This window comes from Rhinoraja longicauda, chromosome 6 (genome assembly GCF_053455715.1).
Source record: "Rhinoraja longicauda isolate Sanriku21f chromosome 6, sRhiLon1.1, whole genome shotgun sequence".
Lineage (NCBI taxonomy): Eukaryota > Metazoa > Chordata > Chondrichthyes > Rajiformes > Arhynchobatidae > Rhinoraja > Rhinoraja longicauda.
The window spans coordinates 50,503,285-50,522,055 of NC_135958.1; the positions used below are offsets into that span (position 1 = coordinate 50,503,285).

General features: G+C 42.2%; 1 protein-coding gene across 1 annotated transcript in view; it reads left to right on the forward strand.

Annotated features, from left to right (window-relative positions):
- The window catches only part of foxk2b (forkhead box K2b), an 84,252-nt gene that overhangs the window by 40,920 nt on the left and 24,561 nt on the right, over positions 1–18,771 (forward strand). The window contains exons 2-6 of the mRNA XM_078400946.1: positions 1,295–1,489; positions 5,370–5,523; positions 9,087–9,233; positions 9,752–9,942; positions 17,701–17,876. Of these exons, the coding sequence (XP_078257072.1) occupies positions 1,295–1,489; positions 5,370–5,523; positions 9,087–9,233; positions 9,752–9,942; positions 17,701–17,876 (863 nt within the window). The remainder of the gene's footprint in view (positions 1–1,294; positions 1,490–5,369; positions 5,524–9,086; positions 9,234–9,751; positions 9,943–17,700; positions 17,877–18,771) is intronic.

Here is an 18,771-nt window from a genome sequence, read left to right on the forward strand (position 1 = left end):
TCTCTGTTTGTGTCGTACTTTTCAGCTGGTCCAAGTGGCAGACCTTTGCAAATACTCTGTCAAACATGGAAATCCAAGGTTTCCTGGCTGCTTTAAAGGATGGGGTCTGTCCATTACTGAAAATATCGTGTGGAATCAGAATTGCAAAATTGTTGCAGGGAAAGAAGAGACCACCTCATTCCATACCACTACCCTGTTTTTTTTGTAGCTCTGCAAGTTTGTTTTTAGATACTTGTCTGGATCATTTTTGAACACTGGAAAATGAATCTGCCTCCTCTCCTACTCTTGGAATGTATTCCAGACATTTGTGCTTAATATTTATAAATGTTCCTCGTATTCTTTGCTCTTTTGCCACTCAGTTTCTTTTCCTGTTCATTAATCTCACCACCAATGGAACAGTTTCTCCCCCTCTACCTTTCGTGATTTTTAACATCTCGACTTGAAGAGAGTCAAGTGTGGTGATTGCCATGTGTCCCACAACAACACAGCAGCAGCACAACAGGTTCCTTTTCAACCTCCTCGGTTCCGTGGAGAACACCCCAGCCTCACCAGCCTAGCCACGTAACTAAAACCAGTTTCTCAGCCTGTGCTACCAAATTCAATGTACATTTACCCTGGATCTTTCTATTCTTGTATCCTGAGAACTGTGCCTTCTAGTTTACTTTGGCTCTTTATCTTATTACAACGTCCAACAGCGAGGACCAATCTTGCTGGGTTTCCCCAGCATCATGCTGGGGAATTGATGTTTGGATGCCTACGTTCTGAGACTCCATTAATTTTGATGGTGGTAGGGCAAAGAGTTAGAAGCTAAGCTTAATTATTTTGCTTCAAGATTTTAATTATGTGTTTTCTTAGCTACTTTCAATTTCCAAATTTTTATTTCAGTTTTAATTTTGTATCTCATGGAAACTGAAAAAGAATGTTAATATAAATCTATCCAGATGGATGATAGGTGGATGGGGCCTCTAGACAGGTGGATGGGGCCTCCATCCATCTTGGATGCCAGCAAGATAGCCCCTATCACATGACGTGGTCAGTTTGAGCTTGGTGAACCACCAGGGATGATTCTGGGTGGCATTAGGCCCCAGTTCTCTCCAGGTCTACATGGTTGTGTGTATGTACAGCACATGCGAATGCAGACAACTGTATATAAGCACAGAATCCATCACATGTCAAATGACTAATATTAGCTCTCATTAGAGAAATTCCAAAATGAGTGTGTTCATTAACATTTAAGAGTATCTTAAGGCCAAGAAATAACATGCCTATTGAAAACTGCCCTTGTATTTTCCAGATGTACCTTCAGGTTCCCCAGCACAAATATCAAGATCTCGTTTACCGCACTGTGCAGTGAAAGAAAAGAAAAACAGGAGGCCCCAGAATCCCCAGTGAGGCCAGTGCAACCACAAATCTCCCCTTTGAAGATAAACATTCCAGACAACATAGCTCATCTGATCAGTCCCCTGCCTTCTCCTACTGGAACAATCAGGTAAGATACTGGATAGTAGCATTCTGGCATATGCGTTCGTTTATTACATCATAAAGATGGATTTTGAGCTATTGTTGATGAAAGGAGAAATGTAACATAATTCAGTTAGATTATTATTGTGTACACCAAGTTGCAATGAAATTCCGTACTCACTTGAAGCTCAGCGTAAACAGTAATAATATGGCAACGAGTTCAAACAGCAGAATGGTGCAGGATTGCAGAGCAATCTGAGGTAATGCAAAAAAATATTGAAGTACAATAACATTAACTGAATGAGGTAAAGTTGAGTAAGAGTTTGTGACAGCACCACTCAGAAGGGGATGTGAAAGAGGTGATTGGTTCAAGAGTCTGATTGCAGTGGGGAAGAAGCTATTCTCTAGTCTGAACGTCTAGGCTTTCAAACTTCTAAGTTCTTCCCAGTCAGGAGAAGAATAGGGAATGACCAGGGTGGCAGGCCAGTCTGATCATCTGTCAGTGCTGCTCCTGCCATCTTCAGGCAGAGATTGATGCACAAGGCACCAATGAAAGGAGTAATACAGCTGTGGTTTGAAGAGAAGGAGAACTATTTCAGGGCAGCCTTGAGTTGGTGGATGTTCAAGATCACTTCATCCAGCCTGAATAATCATCTCTCTTATTACTAGTTTCACCAACTTGGCCATGTAGCCGTTGGTGTACAGGCAGTAGAGCAAGGCACTGAGCTCACAAACCTGAAGGGCAGTAGTGTTGAGGGCCAGGGCAGAGGAAATGCTATGACCAATTGTAACTGAGGTCTGCCAGTTAAAGTCCAGAAGCAAGTTGCAGACGGTGGTCCCAAGGCTAAGGTCCAGAAGGTTAAGGATTAGCTTATTTAGTAATATGCTATTGAAGGCTGGGCTGTAGTCAGTGAATGGCATCCTGACATAGGTGTTCTTATTGTCAAGCTAATCCAGAACTGAATGTAGTGCAAGAGAGGTGGGGTAACCCATAAACCTATTTTCCTCTACACAATTTGCATATAGTTGAGAAAGGAAGCGGAATAATAATCGGGACTAATCACAGTCTAAGTGCTTCCAGTTTCTTGTGTAAGCACTCAGATTCTGGACTCATAGACTGATTATGAATATATTTACTGATCAGCTGCTCTTTTGTAGATTTCCTTGTTTTTGTATGAACTATAACTCCCAGTCACCTACTTTGTCCACCATATTCAAAACCATATCTTTTCATCTCTCCGTTTTCAGTTTGCATGTGTGATGCAGTGTGCATCTATCCTGCTTTTTTCTCAACTCTTAAGTTATATTCCACTAAATCCAACACAACTTGCATGATTCACCCTATTTACCTCTACTCCGATCTTGAACTAGCCACTGGTTTTTGCATCTGCCTTGTTCATTGGCAAGCCCTCTTCAGTGTTGTATTCAGTGCTGAAGTAACTTCTTGCGTTTGAGGCAGCAGAAATTATGTAACACCCTCCAGGCGCTGTAGCCAGTGCAATGTGCTGTTGTCGAGGGCCGTGAGGTCTACCCCTCCACCAGGGGGACGGAGGACAGTGCAGTCGAAAATGCCGTGCTGCGCTGTTTGCTGGTCTGCTCCACACACGCAGGCTGCTGATGAACGCAACCCCCAACGATGCATGTTGGCGTTGAACCGACCCACTCTTTGCGGGGCGTGTCCGAGCCGGGTGGGGCTGTGGTGTTCGGTGCGACAGTGAATTGAGGAGGTGGCGATGTCTGTTCCCAGCTTGTTCTCCATGCTCCTAGTCTGTTGAAACCGGAGCCACAGAGGGTCGCTGCATGACGGGAGAAAGAGTGACGAGATGACAGGCGTTGAGGTCCCAGTTGCTGTGAATCCTGGTGGTGCAAAGGATGTTTGGCGTCCGATGGGGCCTTGCACACAGTCTATGAGTGAAGAACTCTCTGTGAAGCTTGGCGGGTGCGATACCTGCGAGGTCCGGCAGGAGATCCGTCGGAGCAGGGCGTAGGCAGCCAGTGATGATCCGCATGCCTGGGTGGCATCTAGCTTGCTGGTATGAGCGCTGCGGCACCATACTGGGGCGGCGTACTCAGCGGCGCTGTACACGAGTGCAAGAGCACTGGTTCGAAGAGTAGATGTCCTGGCGACCCATGACGATCCGGCCAAGCAATGCAAGAGACTTCCTTGCCGAGACTTTAGCACGGAGAGCTTCAAGGTGTTGCTTGTAGGTCAGCTGCCGATCTAGTTTCACCCCGAGGAATGTAGGAAATGGGTTGTAGGGTAGGGGTGACCCATTGAGGGTGACGGTTAGCTGGCGTTGAGCTTCCTTGTTGCTCAGGTGAAAGGCCGTTGTGGTTTTTGCCACACTCAGTTTTAGTCTCCAGGTCTTAAGGTAGCCTGTGACAAGTTCCATATCCGCCGAGAGCACATCCTCAACATTTGACCAACTCCTGTCCGAGTGCAGTAGGGCCAAGTCATCTGCGTATCCATACTGGCGTGAGGTCGTGCGTGGCAGATCGATGATATAGAGATTGAAGAGCCTGGGGGCCAGTACAGAGTATTGGGGGACTCCGTTTCTTAGGCGTCGCAGTCGGCTAGATTGTCCGTCGCTGGTCTTGAGTACAAAACTGCGGTTGGCAAGGATGTTGGCAAGGAACCGCACTAAATGATGGTTAGGGATGGTGCGGAGGAGCTTCAAGATCAGGCCCTGGTGCCACACTGTATCATAGGCGGCGGTGAGGTCCACCAGTGTGATGCCCGCCTTGTCACCCTTTTTGAAACTGTCTTCGATGTCATTGGTCAGCTTGACTATTTGGTTTGGTAACCCTATTGTGCAGCGTCCACGCTGAAATCCGGCTTGTTCAGCGGGTAGTTGGGGGTCGACGATTGGATTGAGCCGGGCCAGGAGAAGCCGTTCGAGGAGCTTGTACAGGACACAGAGGAGTGAAATGGGCCGATAGTTCCTTGGGTCGTCGGCAGGCTTGTTTGGTTTTGGTAGCGCAATGATGGTGGCTTTCCGCCAGATCTTCGGAATGGACTGACCAATGAGACAAGAGGAGTAGAACTCACGGAGCCAGACCAGGCATTTAGAACCGCAGTGTTTCAGGAATTCTGGGGGGGTTATCAGGACCCTGGGCTTTTCCACATTTCAGTTGGGAGATGACAGAAGAAGGTTCTGCAGAGGAAAAGGGTGCTGACAGGTGCCCATCAGCACCTGGAGCTTTCCAAAGATTAGTGGTTTCCTGTTTGACAGAACGAGTATGGTTCTTGTCCGCGTGTTTGGAGTGGCCATTGACCAGGAACTGGTGGGCGATGGAATTGACCATGACAGGGCAATGCTTTGGGCGGGTACTTCGACCGGTGAGGCGATTGAAGGTCTTCCACGCCACCCTACTGGAGTGTGTAAAGTCGATTCCTTGGACTGTCTCTTCCCACCGCTCTCTGCGCTTCTTGTCGAGGCAATTTGTCAGTTCCACAGCCTTGGAGGCAGCTTCTTGAAGTAACTCGGAGGGTCAGGCAGCATCTCTGGAGAAAAAGGATTGATGACGTTTCGGGTCAGTATCCTTCTTCAGTCTGAGTTACTCCAGCACTTTGTGTATATCTTTGGTACAAACCAGCATCTGCAATTCTTTATTTCTCCTCTTTTCTACTCTCCATCTTCCACCTCGTTACTCTAATCTCAAAGTCTCTTTTAAGGTCCCTCTAATGGGTCACCCACAGTTAATCCATCTATCATACTCTTAACTTAATGATCTGCAGCTGATAGGATCCCAAGTTAAGGTCTGGAATTTAAATCATCCTTGTATTGAAACTGTTTTGCCAGTGTCTTCAATATCTGTGTAATTAGCTAATCCTTATTTTTGCTTTTAATCCCGTTTAACTGGTTTGTTGCCTTTCTGCTTCAATGTTTGAATTGTTTTGTGTACAGCGCTGCAAACTCCTGTCCTTCCAGCCCAAGAGGTGCAGGTTCCTCAGGCTATCGAATAAGTCGTGGACTTCATTCTGACCTGCAGCTAATGTCTGACCACGTACAAAATAATTCGGAGAATGACAAGGAAACATCAGATGGAGATAGTCCAAAGGTCAGTTTAAAACCACATGCAGATGATGGGCTCAGTACTGCACTAAGTTGTCAGATCAAGTACTGGAGTGAGGTAGCAATCTTGTAAGTTTGAGCCATGCCTGACTGCTGTTAATGAATTATTATAGCAGCAAGCTGTAGCATACACTTGTCCATGAAGTGAACTTCTATCCATGAAGTGAACTTCGATTACAAATTACTGATAAAGAGAGAACTCAACAGAAGTGGTACATTTTATGCCCATGGCACATTCTGAAGCCCCACTGAAGTACTTCTGACATGTATTTGCATATTGAGATAAATTTAGCCATAATATCCTTGTGCAAAGAGGAATTAAACAAATGACCAATGTTTTTTAAATTGTGGTTGTATAATATTTAATGACTTGGACACTTTAATGACATAAAACCTCATACATTAACTAAATTTAGTGTTGTTTTAAAAAAAAGAATTGTTGTACAACATCAGTGCATTGCTAGTTTCAATTTTTTTTTACCGGCGCAAACCCAAATTATTTGGCTACCTCATGCAGATCTACTCTTACATTTGGACATATTATTTTTAGCAATGAAGCAGCAGTGACAGATCCTTTTAGTGCTTTCTCCTCAGAGCACCAGGGATACAGGCCTGATTCTGGCATCTGTTTTTAGTTTAGAGATACAGCGTGGAAACAGGCCCCTTCGGCCCACCAGGTCCGCGCCAATCAGTAATCCCCGCATATTAACACTATCCAACACCCACTAGGGACAATATTTACATTTACCAAGCCAATTAACCTACAAACCTCTTTGGAGTGTGGAAGGAAACCGAAGATCTCGGAGAAAACCCATGCGGTCATGGGGAGAACGTACAAACTCCGTACACACAGCACCCGTAGTCAGGATCTTACCTGGATATCCGGCGCTGCATTCACTGTAAGGCAGCAACTCTACCACTGCGCCATCGTGTCTGTTTTGTGGTGTGTGATCATTTTACTTGTAACTACATAGGTTTTAGCTGGATCATCCCACTTCCCAAAGACGTAGGGAGGTTAGGTTAATTGGCTATTGTAAATTAGTGGAAGTGTCATTAGACTGCAAAGTTGATAGGTATCTGAAGGGGAATAGATTGGAGGGATATAGCACCCCTCCCAAGCCTTCCGAATTTGGCGGAAAGTTTCCGCTTTCTTATTTCATTTCCACCATTCCGATTTCGCCTCTCATTTTTCTGCAAAACAGTCGGTAATTGCAATTTGTCCATTCGGATGGGCAAGGCAGCCAATCTCGACCCAATCGGGACTTCCATGGTCATTTTGTCAATTCAGCCATTAGAGGTCACTGGGGGTTCCGCGAGAAATCCCCCCGCCCTGGAAGTCTCCCCGAAAATGTGGCACCCAGGCTGGGCAAGACAGTCAATCTCAACCTCATCGGGAATTCCATGGCCGATCGGTGGGTTAAATTTGCAACCTGCGGCCGGGACACTGGAACTCCAGCCCAGCTGGAGCCAGCACATCTATCCCCGTAGTCGACTTCCGGCTGGATAAACCAGCAAAGCTCTGGAACCAAGAGTGCCAGAAAATCAGTGGTGGGACTGTAATGAGTAAATATTAAATTTAAGTACAAGATTTATTATCAACAGTTCTCTGGCCACTGGCACTGTTCCAACCTGTTTCAAGCACGCGGACCTGCGTGGGTTTTCTCCGAGATCTTTGGTTTCCTCCCACACTCCAAAGACATACAGGTATGTAGGTTAATTGGCTGGGTAAATGTAAAAATTGTCCCTAGTGTGTGTAGGATAGTGTTAATGTGCGGGGATCGCTGGGCGGCACGGACTTGGTGGGCCGAAAAGGCCTGTTTCCGGCTGTATATATATGATATGATATGATATAACTATATTTATTAATTAATTAAGGTGGGGTTAAAATATAAAACACAGCAGAAAAGCCAATTACCACCTTTTTGGGCTGATTATCAATGTGCGAATTTATTTCAAGTACTTCCGTATGCTTAGTCGACTCTTTCAATATATCAACTCTTTCTTCATAACTTAGTCATACATTTTATGACCATTCTTCTTTTATTCAATACCAAGAGAATTGGGATGGGCAAGGAAAAAGCAAAATAGAAAAAACAAAACAAAACAATTTTTTTCTTTGTGTTGCAAAAAGTATCTCTGTTCAATAACCTTTCTATAAATAGCAGAATATACTCATGATAGGCCTGACATTGTACATGTAGTCCAAGAACTACAGACTGTTGGAACTAATAGTCGTTTTTCACACATGAATGTAGCGCAACGTGGCGTGCATTTAGCATTTGGCGTGCATACCTTTTTTTGTTTAAAAGTTGCATTAGGTGTCATATTATGAATTTTTATGTAAAATTCTGAATTTTGGACATAAATTATGAATTTGTAAAATCAAATGTTGGGACGTCTGGATACAGGCAAAATAAAAAGGGGGAATCGACGGGATTGCTAAACTGATAACCAATATATCAAATGTTCTTAATTTAATATTTCAGATGAAAATGACCTCTTAAGCAATTAAAAAACAGCTAATTTGATTTTCAATAAGGGTAGATTTATTTTCAATCCACTTTGGTGAATTTGTTTACATTGAGCATTGCCGGGGTATCTAAAAAAGATTAGGTCCAGGATCAAGATCTGTCTGCCCTGGCTGAGCAGCATATCATGTCTTGCACCAGTGTCATTATTTAAATAAACCATCTATTTCTTCTGAAGAAAGTCAAAGCTGGATCAGTAACTCTTTTGCTGCACGTGTTAAGTGATACAGTGTTAAATCGCGTGTTAAGTCACACAGATCCTGGCCCTCCGAAGAATCATCGAGAAGGTGAAGAATAACAACCTGCCAGCCGTCCAAACCTTCATTGACTTCAAGAAGGCGTTTGACTCGATTCACCGATGCAAAATGATGAGGATTTTGAAGGCTTATGGTATTCCTCTTCGTCTCCTGAGAGCCATTGAGGATATGCACTTGGGCACCACAGCCAAGGTTGTCATGCCGGATGGCAAGAGCAAAGTGTTCTAAATCCTCGCGGGGGAACTGTGGGAACCCACCCATGGAAGACGAAACCTGGGACGACCAAACAAGACCATGCTGAAGACGTTGATGGAAGACGCATATGTAGAGACAAAAGAGGAGCTGGCCAGCTGTATGGAGGACAGAGATGTGTGGTCCATCCGTCACCGTGCCCATTGCACCACTGCGTCGTTAATGTTTTCAATGATTTTAACTTAAATTAAATTAATTAAGTGATACCAAGTTAATTAAAATCATGAGTATATTGATTAAAGGAGGTTTTCACTATAACAGAAGACACACAGTGTTGGGAGTAACTCATTGAGTCATGTAGCGTTTCGGGAGAACATGGATAGGCAACGTTTTGGGTCGGGACCCTTCAGACTACATTACACTATTACAGAATGTGTTCATTCAAACTGAAGTATTTGAGTGTTTTGTGATGTGTGAAAACATTTGGTTTTGAACAAAATTCAGTGACAGATTTTTTTTCTTAACTCAAAGTTCTTAATTCTTCGAGAAGTAACAATGTTCTTTGATAACAGGATGATGCAAAACCACCTTACTCCTATGCACAATTAATAGTTCAAGCCATCACAACAGCACCAGATAAGCAGCTTACATTAAGTGGAATCTACACACACATCACAAAGAATTATCCATATTACAGGACAGCAGACAAAGGCTGGCAGGTAAATATCACAATTTGCATCATCAAAACATTGCATGGACTTGCTAATGGAAAGTCATGTCTGCTTAATGTAATTGAATATTCAGAGGTGGTAACGGGGAGGATTAATGGGGGTAATGTTTTTCATATCCCTTACCTAGGTTTTGGCATGACTTTGACAAGATCCCACATAGTAGGGTGATTTGTGGGGGGGGGGGGGGGGTGGGAAGGGAGGAGAGAGTAAAAACTTATAGAATTCAAGGAAAAGTGTTAAAGGGGACCACTCATCATCATCTTTTTAGAAAGTAATTAAACGTGCAATTGAAGGGCCAAGGAATTGGGAAGATGGAATTGGGTTTGGTGGCACTTTTTTCAAATAGCATAACATGGTGGGCCAAATTGGCTCCTGTGTCTTAAGTGGTTCATGAATCTACATGCTTTACTGGCAACATTTTCTTTTGGTATTTTAGTCTTAATGCAGTTCATAGAATCAAGTCTGTTTTATTTGGACAATCTCAACCTTTCTCTCATTTCCTACAGAATTCCATCCGACACAATCTTTCACTCAACCGCTACTTCATTAAGGTACCACGTTCCCAAGAGGAGCCAGGAAAAGGCTCGTTCTGGAGGATAGACCCCGCTTCTGAAAGCAAACTAACAGAGCAGGCTTTCAGGAAAAGAAGGCCAAGGGGTGTGTGCTTCAGAACTCCCTTGGGACCCCTTTCCTCCAGGTGTGTAAATGGCATGGAATTAGTTATGTAATATTTGCCTTAGTTACTTATGCCAGTGATATGTTTCTGGATGTGAGGTTTTGTACTAAAGAAATAATTATAACAGCATTTGTCTTAAAAAAATACATTTAGCTGGCTATTGTAAATGTATCCATTTACCTCCACGTGTTAATTATATTAGTCTTATTTTTGTCCAGTGGATCAAATGCTTATGCCTGGAATTGAGGGTATTAACTATATGGAACAGTTGGACAAACTTGAATTGTTTTGTCTGGAGCGTTGGGGTTTGTGGGGAGACCTGATAGAAGTGTATAAAATGTATGTGAGACACAGCTGGGATAGACAATCAATAGACAATAGGTGCAGGAGGAGGCCATTCGGCCCTTCGAGCCAGCACCGACCGCCATTCAATGTGATCATGGCTGATCATTCTCAATCAGTACCCCGTTCCCGGAAGACACAAAATGCTGGAGTAACTCAGCGGGACAGGCAGCGTCAAGGAATGAGTGATGTTTCGGGTCGAGACCCATTTTCAGTCTGAAGAAATGACTCGATCCGAAACGTCACTCATTCCTTCTCTCCAGAGACGCTGCCTGCCCTGCTGTGTCACTCCAGCATTTTGTGTCTACCTTCGATTTAAACCAGCATCTGCAGTTCTTTCCCAGACAATCAGACCATTTTTAGCAGGGTGGAAAAGTCCAGGAGTAGAGGACATAGCTTTCATCAAAGGGGAAAATTTAAAGGAGATGTGTGTTGCAAGTATTTTACACAGAGGGTTGTGTGTGCCTGCAAAGTGCCGCCAGAGGTGGTGATGGAGGCTGATACGACGGTGGATTTAAGAGGTTTTTAAATGGGTACGTGGATATGCAGGAAATGGAGGGATATAGATCATGTGCAACCAAAGGCATAATGTTCGGCACAGACATTGTGGGCTGAAGCACCGGTTTATGTGCTGTACTGTTCAATGTTCTATGATATGTAGAATGCACTCAATTGTTTTTTTTTAAATATTCCACAAAATGCGTTACAAAATGATTCTAATTTGACATAGTCCATACTTGTGTGAGATTATTGACAACATCTAAAAAAATTTAATCTGAATGAATTCTGTATTATTTTATATCACACATACATATACACATACACACTCTTTGGCAAATGTAACTGGACGACTGATCTTTAACAAAAAGATGGTTATAAAATTCTCATACTGTTATAAAATGTTGCTGCCAACAAATGTGTTTCAAATTAATTGAATTATTTTTAGTAAACTTCTGTACATTATTTTATTGTATGCATGCATGGTCATATTTTGCCTCGTTGTTATAATGAAAATTAGAACCGTTTTTTACTGCTGCCTCCGCAATGAAAGAAATGAAGAATCTAATTGATAGAGCCAATGTAATTAATTCTCACGTTGGACATTTTGCCAAGTCAGCATTTCGTGTTGTATAACTCTTCTTTCTAAATATAAAGTACTCTTAAATGGCAGGAAGGCGTATCCATTTATAATAAGAAAATTAACTAGAGTGCCACCTGCTGGAATGCTGAGGAACCATGAGAAATATCTACACAGCAAATGACCATTTAAGGTGTAAAAATGATAATTTAAAAACACTGGAGCCTAAAAACAATTCTGTGCTGGCATGGTAGGTTCTCTTGTGAAAATCTTAGTATATTTGTGTATATTGCAAGTGTGTGACATAGTCAACACAACTTATCTAACCTTTTGACCTGAAAATTTTGAGGAAATATGGAATTTTAAGGAGTGTATAAAGCAAAGGCTTATAATTTTGCCGAAAAAAGAACAGTAACCCTGAGGATTGGAAACATATCGGAATTTAAAAGAGGAAATCTGAGATCTTCAGGAAAGTACAATGTATGCATCGTGTAACGAGAAATACAAAAATGGACTGTTTAAAAACGTTGTGTAAAAAGGAAAAGATTGGTGAAATGTAATGTGGGTTCCTAAGAGAAAAATTGCACTGGGCAATAAGGGAAAAAGGCAACAAAATTAAATGTGTTGTATTTATGGAAGAAGACAAAGAAAATTTCAAAACAAAATTGATGAGGCAAATGTCCAGAGCAGATGAAGAACTTGAAGAAAATAGATTAAATTAAAAGCATTTTGGAGCAATTAATGGAACTGAAAAGCAATACATTTCCAGGACCTCGTGACCCATATCTTACGGTTTGGGAAAATGTGGCTTTCAGATGGTAGATTCATTAGATGTTGTCATCATCCAAAAATCTGTAGGCTTTAGATCAATTGCCATGATCACAATGAATGGCGGTGCTGGCTCGAAGGGCCAAATGGCCTCCTTCTGCACCTATTTTCTATGTTTCTATGCCACGGATTAGAAGGTGGCAAGTATAACCCCACATTGAAGAGGGAGGAAGAAAAAAGTGTTGGACTGATATCATTGGTGAGGAAAATGGTAGAAACTAAAGTGGCCCAGCAGTGGTAGAATCTCTAAAGTGCACAGCAGTAGAATTACTGCCTTACCACCAGAGACCCAGGTTCGATCCTAACTATGCCTGCTATCTATGGAGTTTGTACCTTCTCCTCGTGACCATGTGGGTTTTCTCTAGGGTACTCCGGTTTCCTCCCACATTCCAAAGGTGTACAGGTTTGATTATTTGGCTTCTGTAAATTGGCCCTAGTGTGTAGGATAGTACTGCTCTACGGGGTGATCGCTGGTAGGCGTGGACTCGATGGGGCAAAGGGTCCGTTACCACGCTGCATCTCTAAAGTCTAAAGTAGGAACAGGGCACTTAGGGGGGGAAAAATAGGATTGTCCAAGGTCCACATGAATTTATGCAGAAATTATATTTTTCTTGTATTGATAAAAAGCTTTTTGAGATTGTAACTGTAGATAAAGTTAGACCACTTGATGCACAATAGTTTGGACTTTCATAATGTCTTCAGTAAAGTGCCACACGGATTCTTAAAGTTAGAGTGCATGGCTTTGGGGGAAAATATGGGTGTGCACTGGTAGAGAGAGTGATGGAAGCAGAGTTGCTAACAACATTTGAGGTGTCTAGATGAGCACTTGGATTACCTAGGCATTGAAAACTGGGCCAAGTGCTGGAAGATGTTAGTGACAGGGCTTGGTGCCCACTGAATGAACATGGCAGCTTTGGATTGGGTAGCTGTAACAAGTTGGTTCCAGTTCTGGGCTCCAAATATTCAATCTGTATTTGTGACTGAGAGTTAAACATCCATCCACATTTGATTTATCCAAAGCTGGAAGGAAGTATAAATCACGAGGAGAAAAGAAAGACTTCAGGGAGATGCAATCAAGTGCATGAGCAAAAACATGGCTGATGGAATATAACATGGAAAAATAGGTTATCCGCTTTGATTGTAAAAAAATGTGGATAATTTCTTAAATGTCGAGAGATTAGAAGGCTTTGTTGTTTGGAAGGACCTCCGTTTCCATGTAATGAATTGCAACGGATGTGTGCACCTTTCATGCAAGAAGATTTGAGTTCAAGTTGAATTGTTTTGTTCCGATTATATAAAGTACCGGTGACAGCACATCAGGTATACGTCTCTTACAAAGGAAACATACACTTGCAAAAGAAGGGGTGCACCCTTCCTAACTTTAATTCCAGAGTTGGCAAGTTTGCCAAACACATAGAAATAAAACATGGGCCACAGGTTCACAATTTGGAAGAATGCAAGGCTTGAGGAGGGGGGGGGGGGGGGGGGGGGTTGTTCTAAACACCCCAATCTGAGAAAACGAGAAGTTATTGTCTCAAAAATACCATCAATTGTTAGCCATTCAAGAGAGATGAGAAGAATTTTCTTCTATAGGTCAGGGAATCTTGGAATTCTCTTCCCAGATGGGCTTTCGAGGATGTCACTGAGTATATTAAACAAAAGTAAATAGATTCGATTTTTGAGAATCTAGAGAATCAAAGGATATAGGCTAAATGTAGAAAAGTGATTTTGAGCTATTATGGAATGGTGGAGTATAACACATGGTTGAATGCCCTACTGTTGCTGTTATTTATATTCCGGTTAGTATATTGATGAGTCAACAAAATATAGTTAAAATAGCTACTCTTGGGTATGGCATCCGTAAGTACAAGGTACTCGCCTCATTTTACAGAGTGGCTCTTGAGCGATCACAGCCGTCATCAACACTTTAATCTCGATCAAAAGATGTTACCTATTGTCAAAAGAGAACAGGTTGATTTTGGTTTGTTTTAGTATGTTTCTTAACTGGCACAGGTAGTATATCTAAACTATTATTGATGGAGTAGACATGAAAGTTTCTGTAATGCAAACTTATTTCCTACCTACAGCTTGCCACCTCTGCTGCAGGGTAGCAAGTAAGTGTAATATTGACAGTCTCTCTCCATTATCAAACACTGCCTGACCAGGTGTGCATTTCCTGTAGCTTTACATTTCACTGATTATATTTCATATTCTTCCTCGGGTAATTCCCCTTGCGCTTTCCCCATCTAATTCCCTCTTAAGCTTAACCAGATGACATTATTTACCAGACCGCATATCAACATGGCAACTCGGATCTTGCACTATTGGAGATCTTTCCATTGTCTTATCCATCCTTCCCCTGCCTTCTCTTCATCTTATAACTAACTTGTTTTCTCTTTCCTAGTTCTGCCAAAGGGTTTTGACCTGAAATATTAACTCTCGTTTGTTCCCTTCTTAGAGAAATGGCTTGATTTTTGGAGTGTTTCCTACATTTTCTGTTGCATTTTCAGAAGCTACAGTTTCTTCAATTTTCATTTCCTTTATGTTTACCACTGTGCACTTTTCTGTTATCAAATGTACTGTTCCCTGTCAGGAGTATTGTTGGATCATCCCAGTAATGAAATATTTTTTATTAATGCAGAATGTGATCGGCCATGGGGGGGGGGTTAGTGGCGTAAAAAAGATGTGCATCTGAGGTGAGAATAATAAATATGTGGGAGGTCAACTCAAACTAAGTGTATCGAGAAGTATTCCAATATTGTGCCAGGGGTTATGGGGAGAAGGTAGAATTGAGTTTGGAGAGAGAGATTAATCGGATCATGGTAATCTGGGTAAAGCATGAAGTACATTTAATGGAGGAATTGGTAGCCAAGCTGTAAATTTTTATTATCCTTTACGCTTCAACAAATCTTTAACATGAATGTGCTTCCGATTGCCATGCTAACTGAGAGTGGAACCATGGGGAAAATAAATGGTGTGTGCAGATTTGTTGTAGAGTGAACTTTTGAACTGGTAACATTTGTTCAGCTAAGGTAGATTTTCTTTAAAAATAGGGATGTCTTATTAAAGGAAGAATATGTGAAGTGCTTTGGCCATAATCCTATATGTCCCCCTCTGATGTTGAAGATGCTGCCAACTAACCCTGAAATAAATTGGTTATACAGTTCCCTAGGGTACCCATGGGTTTGATTAGTGCTAGGTTTAAGAGCAATAATGGGTTTTCTGTGTATTACTAAACGCTCGTATTGTGGCAGAGTGACAAACTCCAGCTATTTTTGATCATTTCCTTTCTCAGCTAATTTGTTATTTGTTTACGACATAGCTGAGATCCACAACTAGTCAACCTCTTTGTTGTGGCATTGTGTTCTAGGTCTTAATGTTTTGGTGTTTGAATAATATCAGGGACAGATCTCCTCTGGGAAATCTAGGCAAATAACTGTTTGTCAGCAGAAGCATCATTTTTGTATATCCATTAGTAATAACATGAGCATATAACAGAGCTTTATTTGTCGTTCAGTACCGAAGTACCGAACGAAACTACATAGCAGTCATAGAAAAAAAAAAGAACACAAGACACATAACCCCAACACAAACGTCCATCACAGTGACTCCAAACACCCCCTCACTGTGATGGAGGCAACAAAACTTCCACTCTCTTCCCCACGCCCACGGACAGACAGCTCGTCCCCGACCGACCCGCACAGTCCCCGCACCGGGCGCTGAAACGTCTCGCGGCTGAACCGGGCGATGAAAGGCCCGCGACCAAGCCTTGCGCAGCTAAGTCCCGTGGTCGAGCCGCACCGGGCGATGTCAAGTCCGCAGCCGAGCTGTACCAGCGATGAAAAGCCCCGCAGCCGAGCTGCACCGGGCGATGTTAAGCCCCGCGGCCGAGCCGCACCGGGCGATGTTAAGTCCCGCAGCCGAGCCGCACCAGCGGTGAAAAGCCCCGCAGCCGAGCTGCACCGGGCGATGTTAAGCCCCGCGGCCGAGCTGCACCGGGCGATGTTAAGTCCCGTGGTCGAGCCGCACCAGCGGTGAAAAGTCCCGCAGCCGAGCTGCACCGGGCGATGTTAAGCCCCGCAGCCGAGCTGCACCGGGCACTGTTAAGTCCAGCGGCCAAGCCGCACCGGGATGTAAAGTCCAGCGGCCAAGCCGCAGCGGGCGATGTTAGGCCCCGCAGCCGAGCCGCACCCCGCGCCGTGAGGAAGAGAAAAGTTCCCCCACACCCACCCACCCACACCACCACCCCCTCCCACACATACACAACCAAAAAAATTATATATAAAAACCATCCCAACACCGACACACAACAAAAAAAAGGGGAAAAAAAAGACGGACAGACTGCTAGTCAGCCGCTGCCGTTAGGAAGTTAACAATTCTTCACAATGGTCAACAGTGTAGGAAAAATTGCTTCTGGTTTTCTATTACCATCCACTTGTTCCCTCTTCCTGGATGACTTGTTTCCACTCGAATTCTGAGGTTACAGATAACTATTGTGTGCAATAAGTATTGCAAGGCATGCTTGAGGGAGCGGGCAGGTAGGTAGCTTGAGAGGTGATGTGTTTCTTCTCTTTTTGTTGGCCCTCTATATACTTCCAACAAATGTTCCATAAGCCATCCCAAATGTTGGACTTGATACTTCAACTATGCTCAAATGTTGGAACGGACTTTCTAGTTCCAGCAATCCCCGCACACTAACACTGTCCTACTCACACTTGGGTCAATTTATAATTACATCAAGCCAATTAACCTACTAACCTGTATGTCTTTAGAGTTTAGGAGGAAACTGGAGATTCCGAAGAAAACCCCTGCAGGTCACAGTGAGAACGTACGAACTCCGTACAGATAAGCACCCGTGGACAGGATCGAACCCGGGTCTCTAGCGCTGCACCACAGTGCCACCCTGTGCAAAACGGATGATAGATTCCGATTTCCACCACCCGAGTTAACCTGCTTTTAATAAGATATTCCTCTAAACAGGCGGTTAAGTCTCCTTTCTTAGTTCACAGGAATTGTATAAATGCAGTGTGAAATTATTAAAAAGTTCAGATGATAAGGTTTTCATTTTTTCCAGGGCCCTTAACAACAAAATTCTGTTTAGTTATTCTCAATTGTCATTTTCAGTGTGGTGAAGAAAATTGAATGGTTCCATCTTTGTGCTGAATGTAATCTTGATTCAATAAAGATATACTACTGTTTGCAGAACGCAAACTTTGAGCTTGTGTTCTAGTTGACTTATTCTAATATTATTTGAATAAAGTTTGAAATAATTCTCTCTCTACACTCTGTATTCAACTCAAAATGCCTGAAGTAAATAATGAACTAATAATTAATTATTATTAATTATGTTATATTAAATAAAAATAATGAAGTAGATAAATAAGTAAATAAATAAGTTGATAATTTCAAGACCATGGATTTCAGATATAATTGACAGATTGTTGGTTAAAATTAAAGTTCAAATATATTATTGTCCTAGTATATATTTAAGTGATGCTGATGTTTTGCTTTTTCTCCCCCTTTTACCACAGAAGTGCACCAGCTTCTCCAAGTCACCCCGGTGTGTTTTCGTCTCACTCCAGTGGTGTTCAAACCCCAGAGAGCCTGTCCAGAGAAGGTTCTCCAGTTCCCACAGACCATGAATCTAACACTGTGCAACCTAAGTTAGCAGTAATACAAGAGGCAAGATATGCTCAAAGTGCACCAGGTGAATGTTCTACACATCCAAATTTATAGACACGCGTCAGTGGCTGTTTAAGCCATTGGCCAGGACTGTGATTTTTGGTTGTGCTTTTATTTACCTACTTGTAATTTAGAATTGAAATATTTTAATTGTTGGTTTTTAGCACAGACAATATGATGAATTTTGGTCATTTTAAATGGCCATGTCATCTAAACACTAAAATCATTGATATGAGGTATAATTCATAAAGAGTTGAAAAACTTATTTTTTGGGGAGACAAAAATGGAATTTAATGTGGTAAAGCCTTAATTTCATATGCCATCAAATATCTTACACTTATATGCAGGATAAAGCTTGATGATTGTATTTGTTCTGGAATGTATTAGTAGTAGAAGTTTTTGAGGTTAAATTATTATATCACATCTAAGTGCCTCTGAGCTCTGCTTAAATCTGGTACTTGACAGTAAAAATAAATACATTTTCCCTTTAACGCAAGTGCCTTTTCCTTCATTATGACAAATCTTCAATTAAACAGAAGTAATGCATTGAAACCTGATTTCAGATTGAATGCTATCACTATTTTATCTCCCCAAAAATAACATTGTTTTGTTACTTTGAGATCAAACTTTCTGTAATTTTGTGAGGAAAAATACATTGCCCTCCATAATGTTTGGGACAAAGACCCATCATTTTTTTTCTTTTGCCTCTGTACTCCACAATTTGAGATTTGTAATAGAAAAAAACATGTGGTTAAAGTGCACATTGTCAGATTTTAATAAAGTGTATTTTCATGCATTTTGGTTTCACCATGTAGAAATTACAGCAGTGTTTATACATAGTCCCCCCATTTCAGGGCACCATGATGTTTCGGACACAGCAATGTCATGTAAATGAAAGTAGTTATGTTTAGTATTTTGTT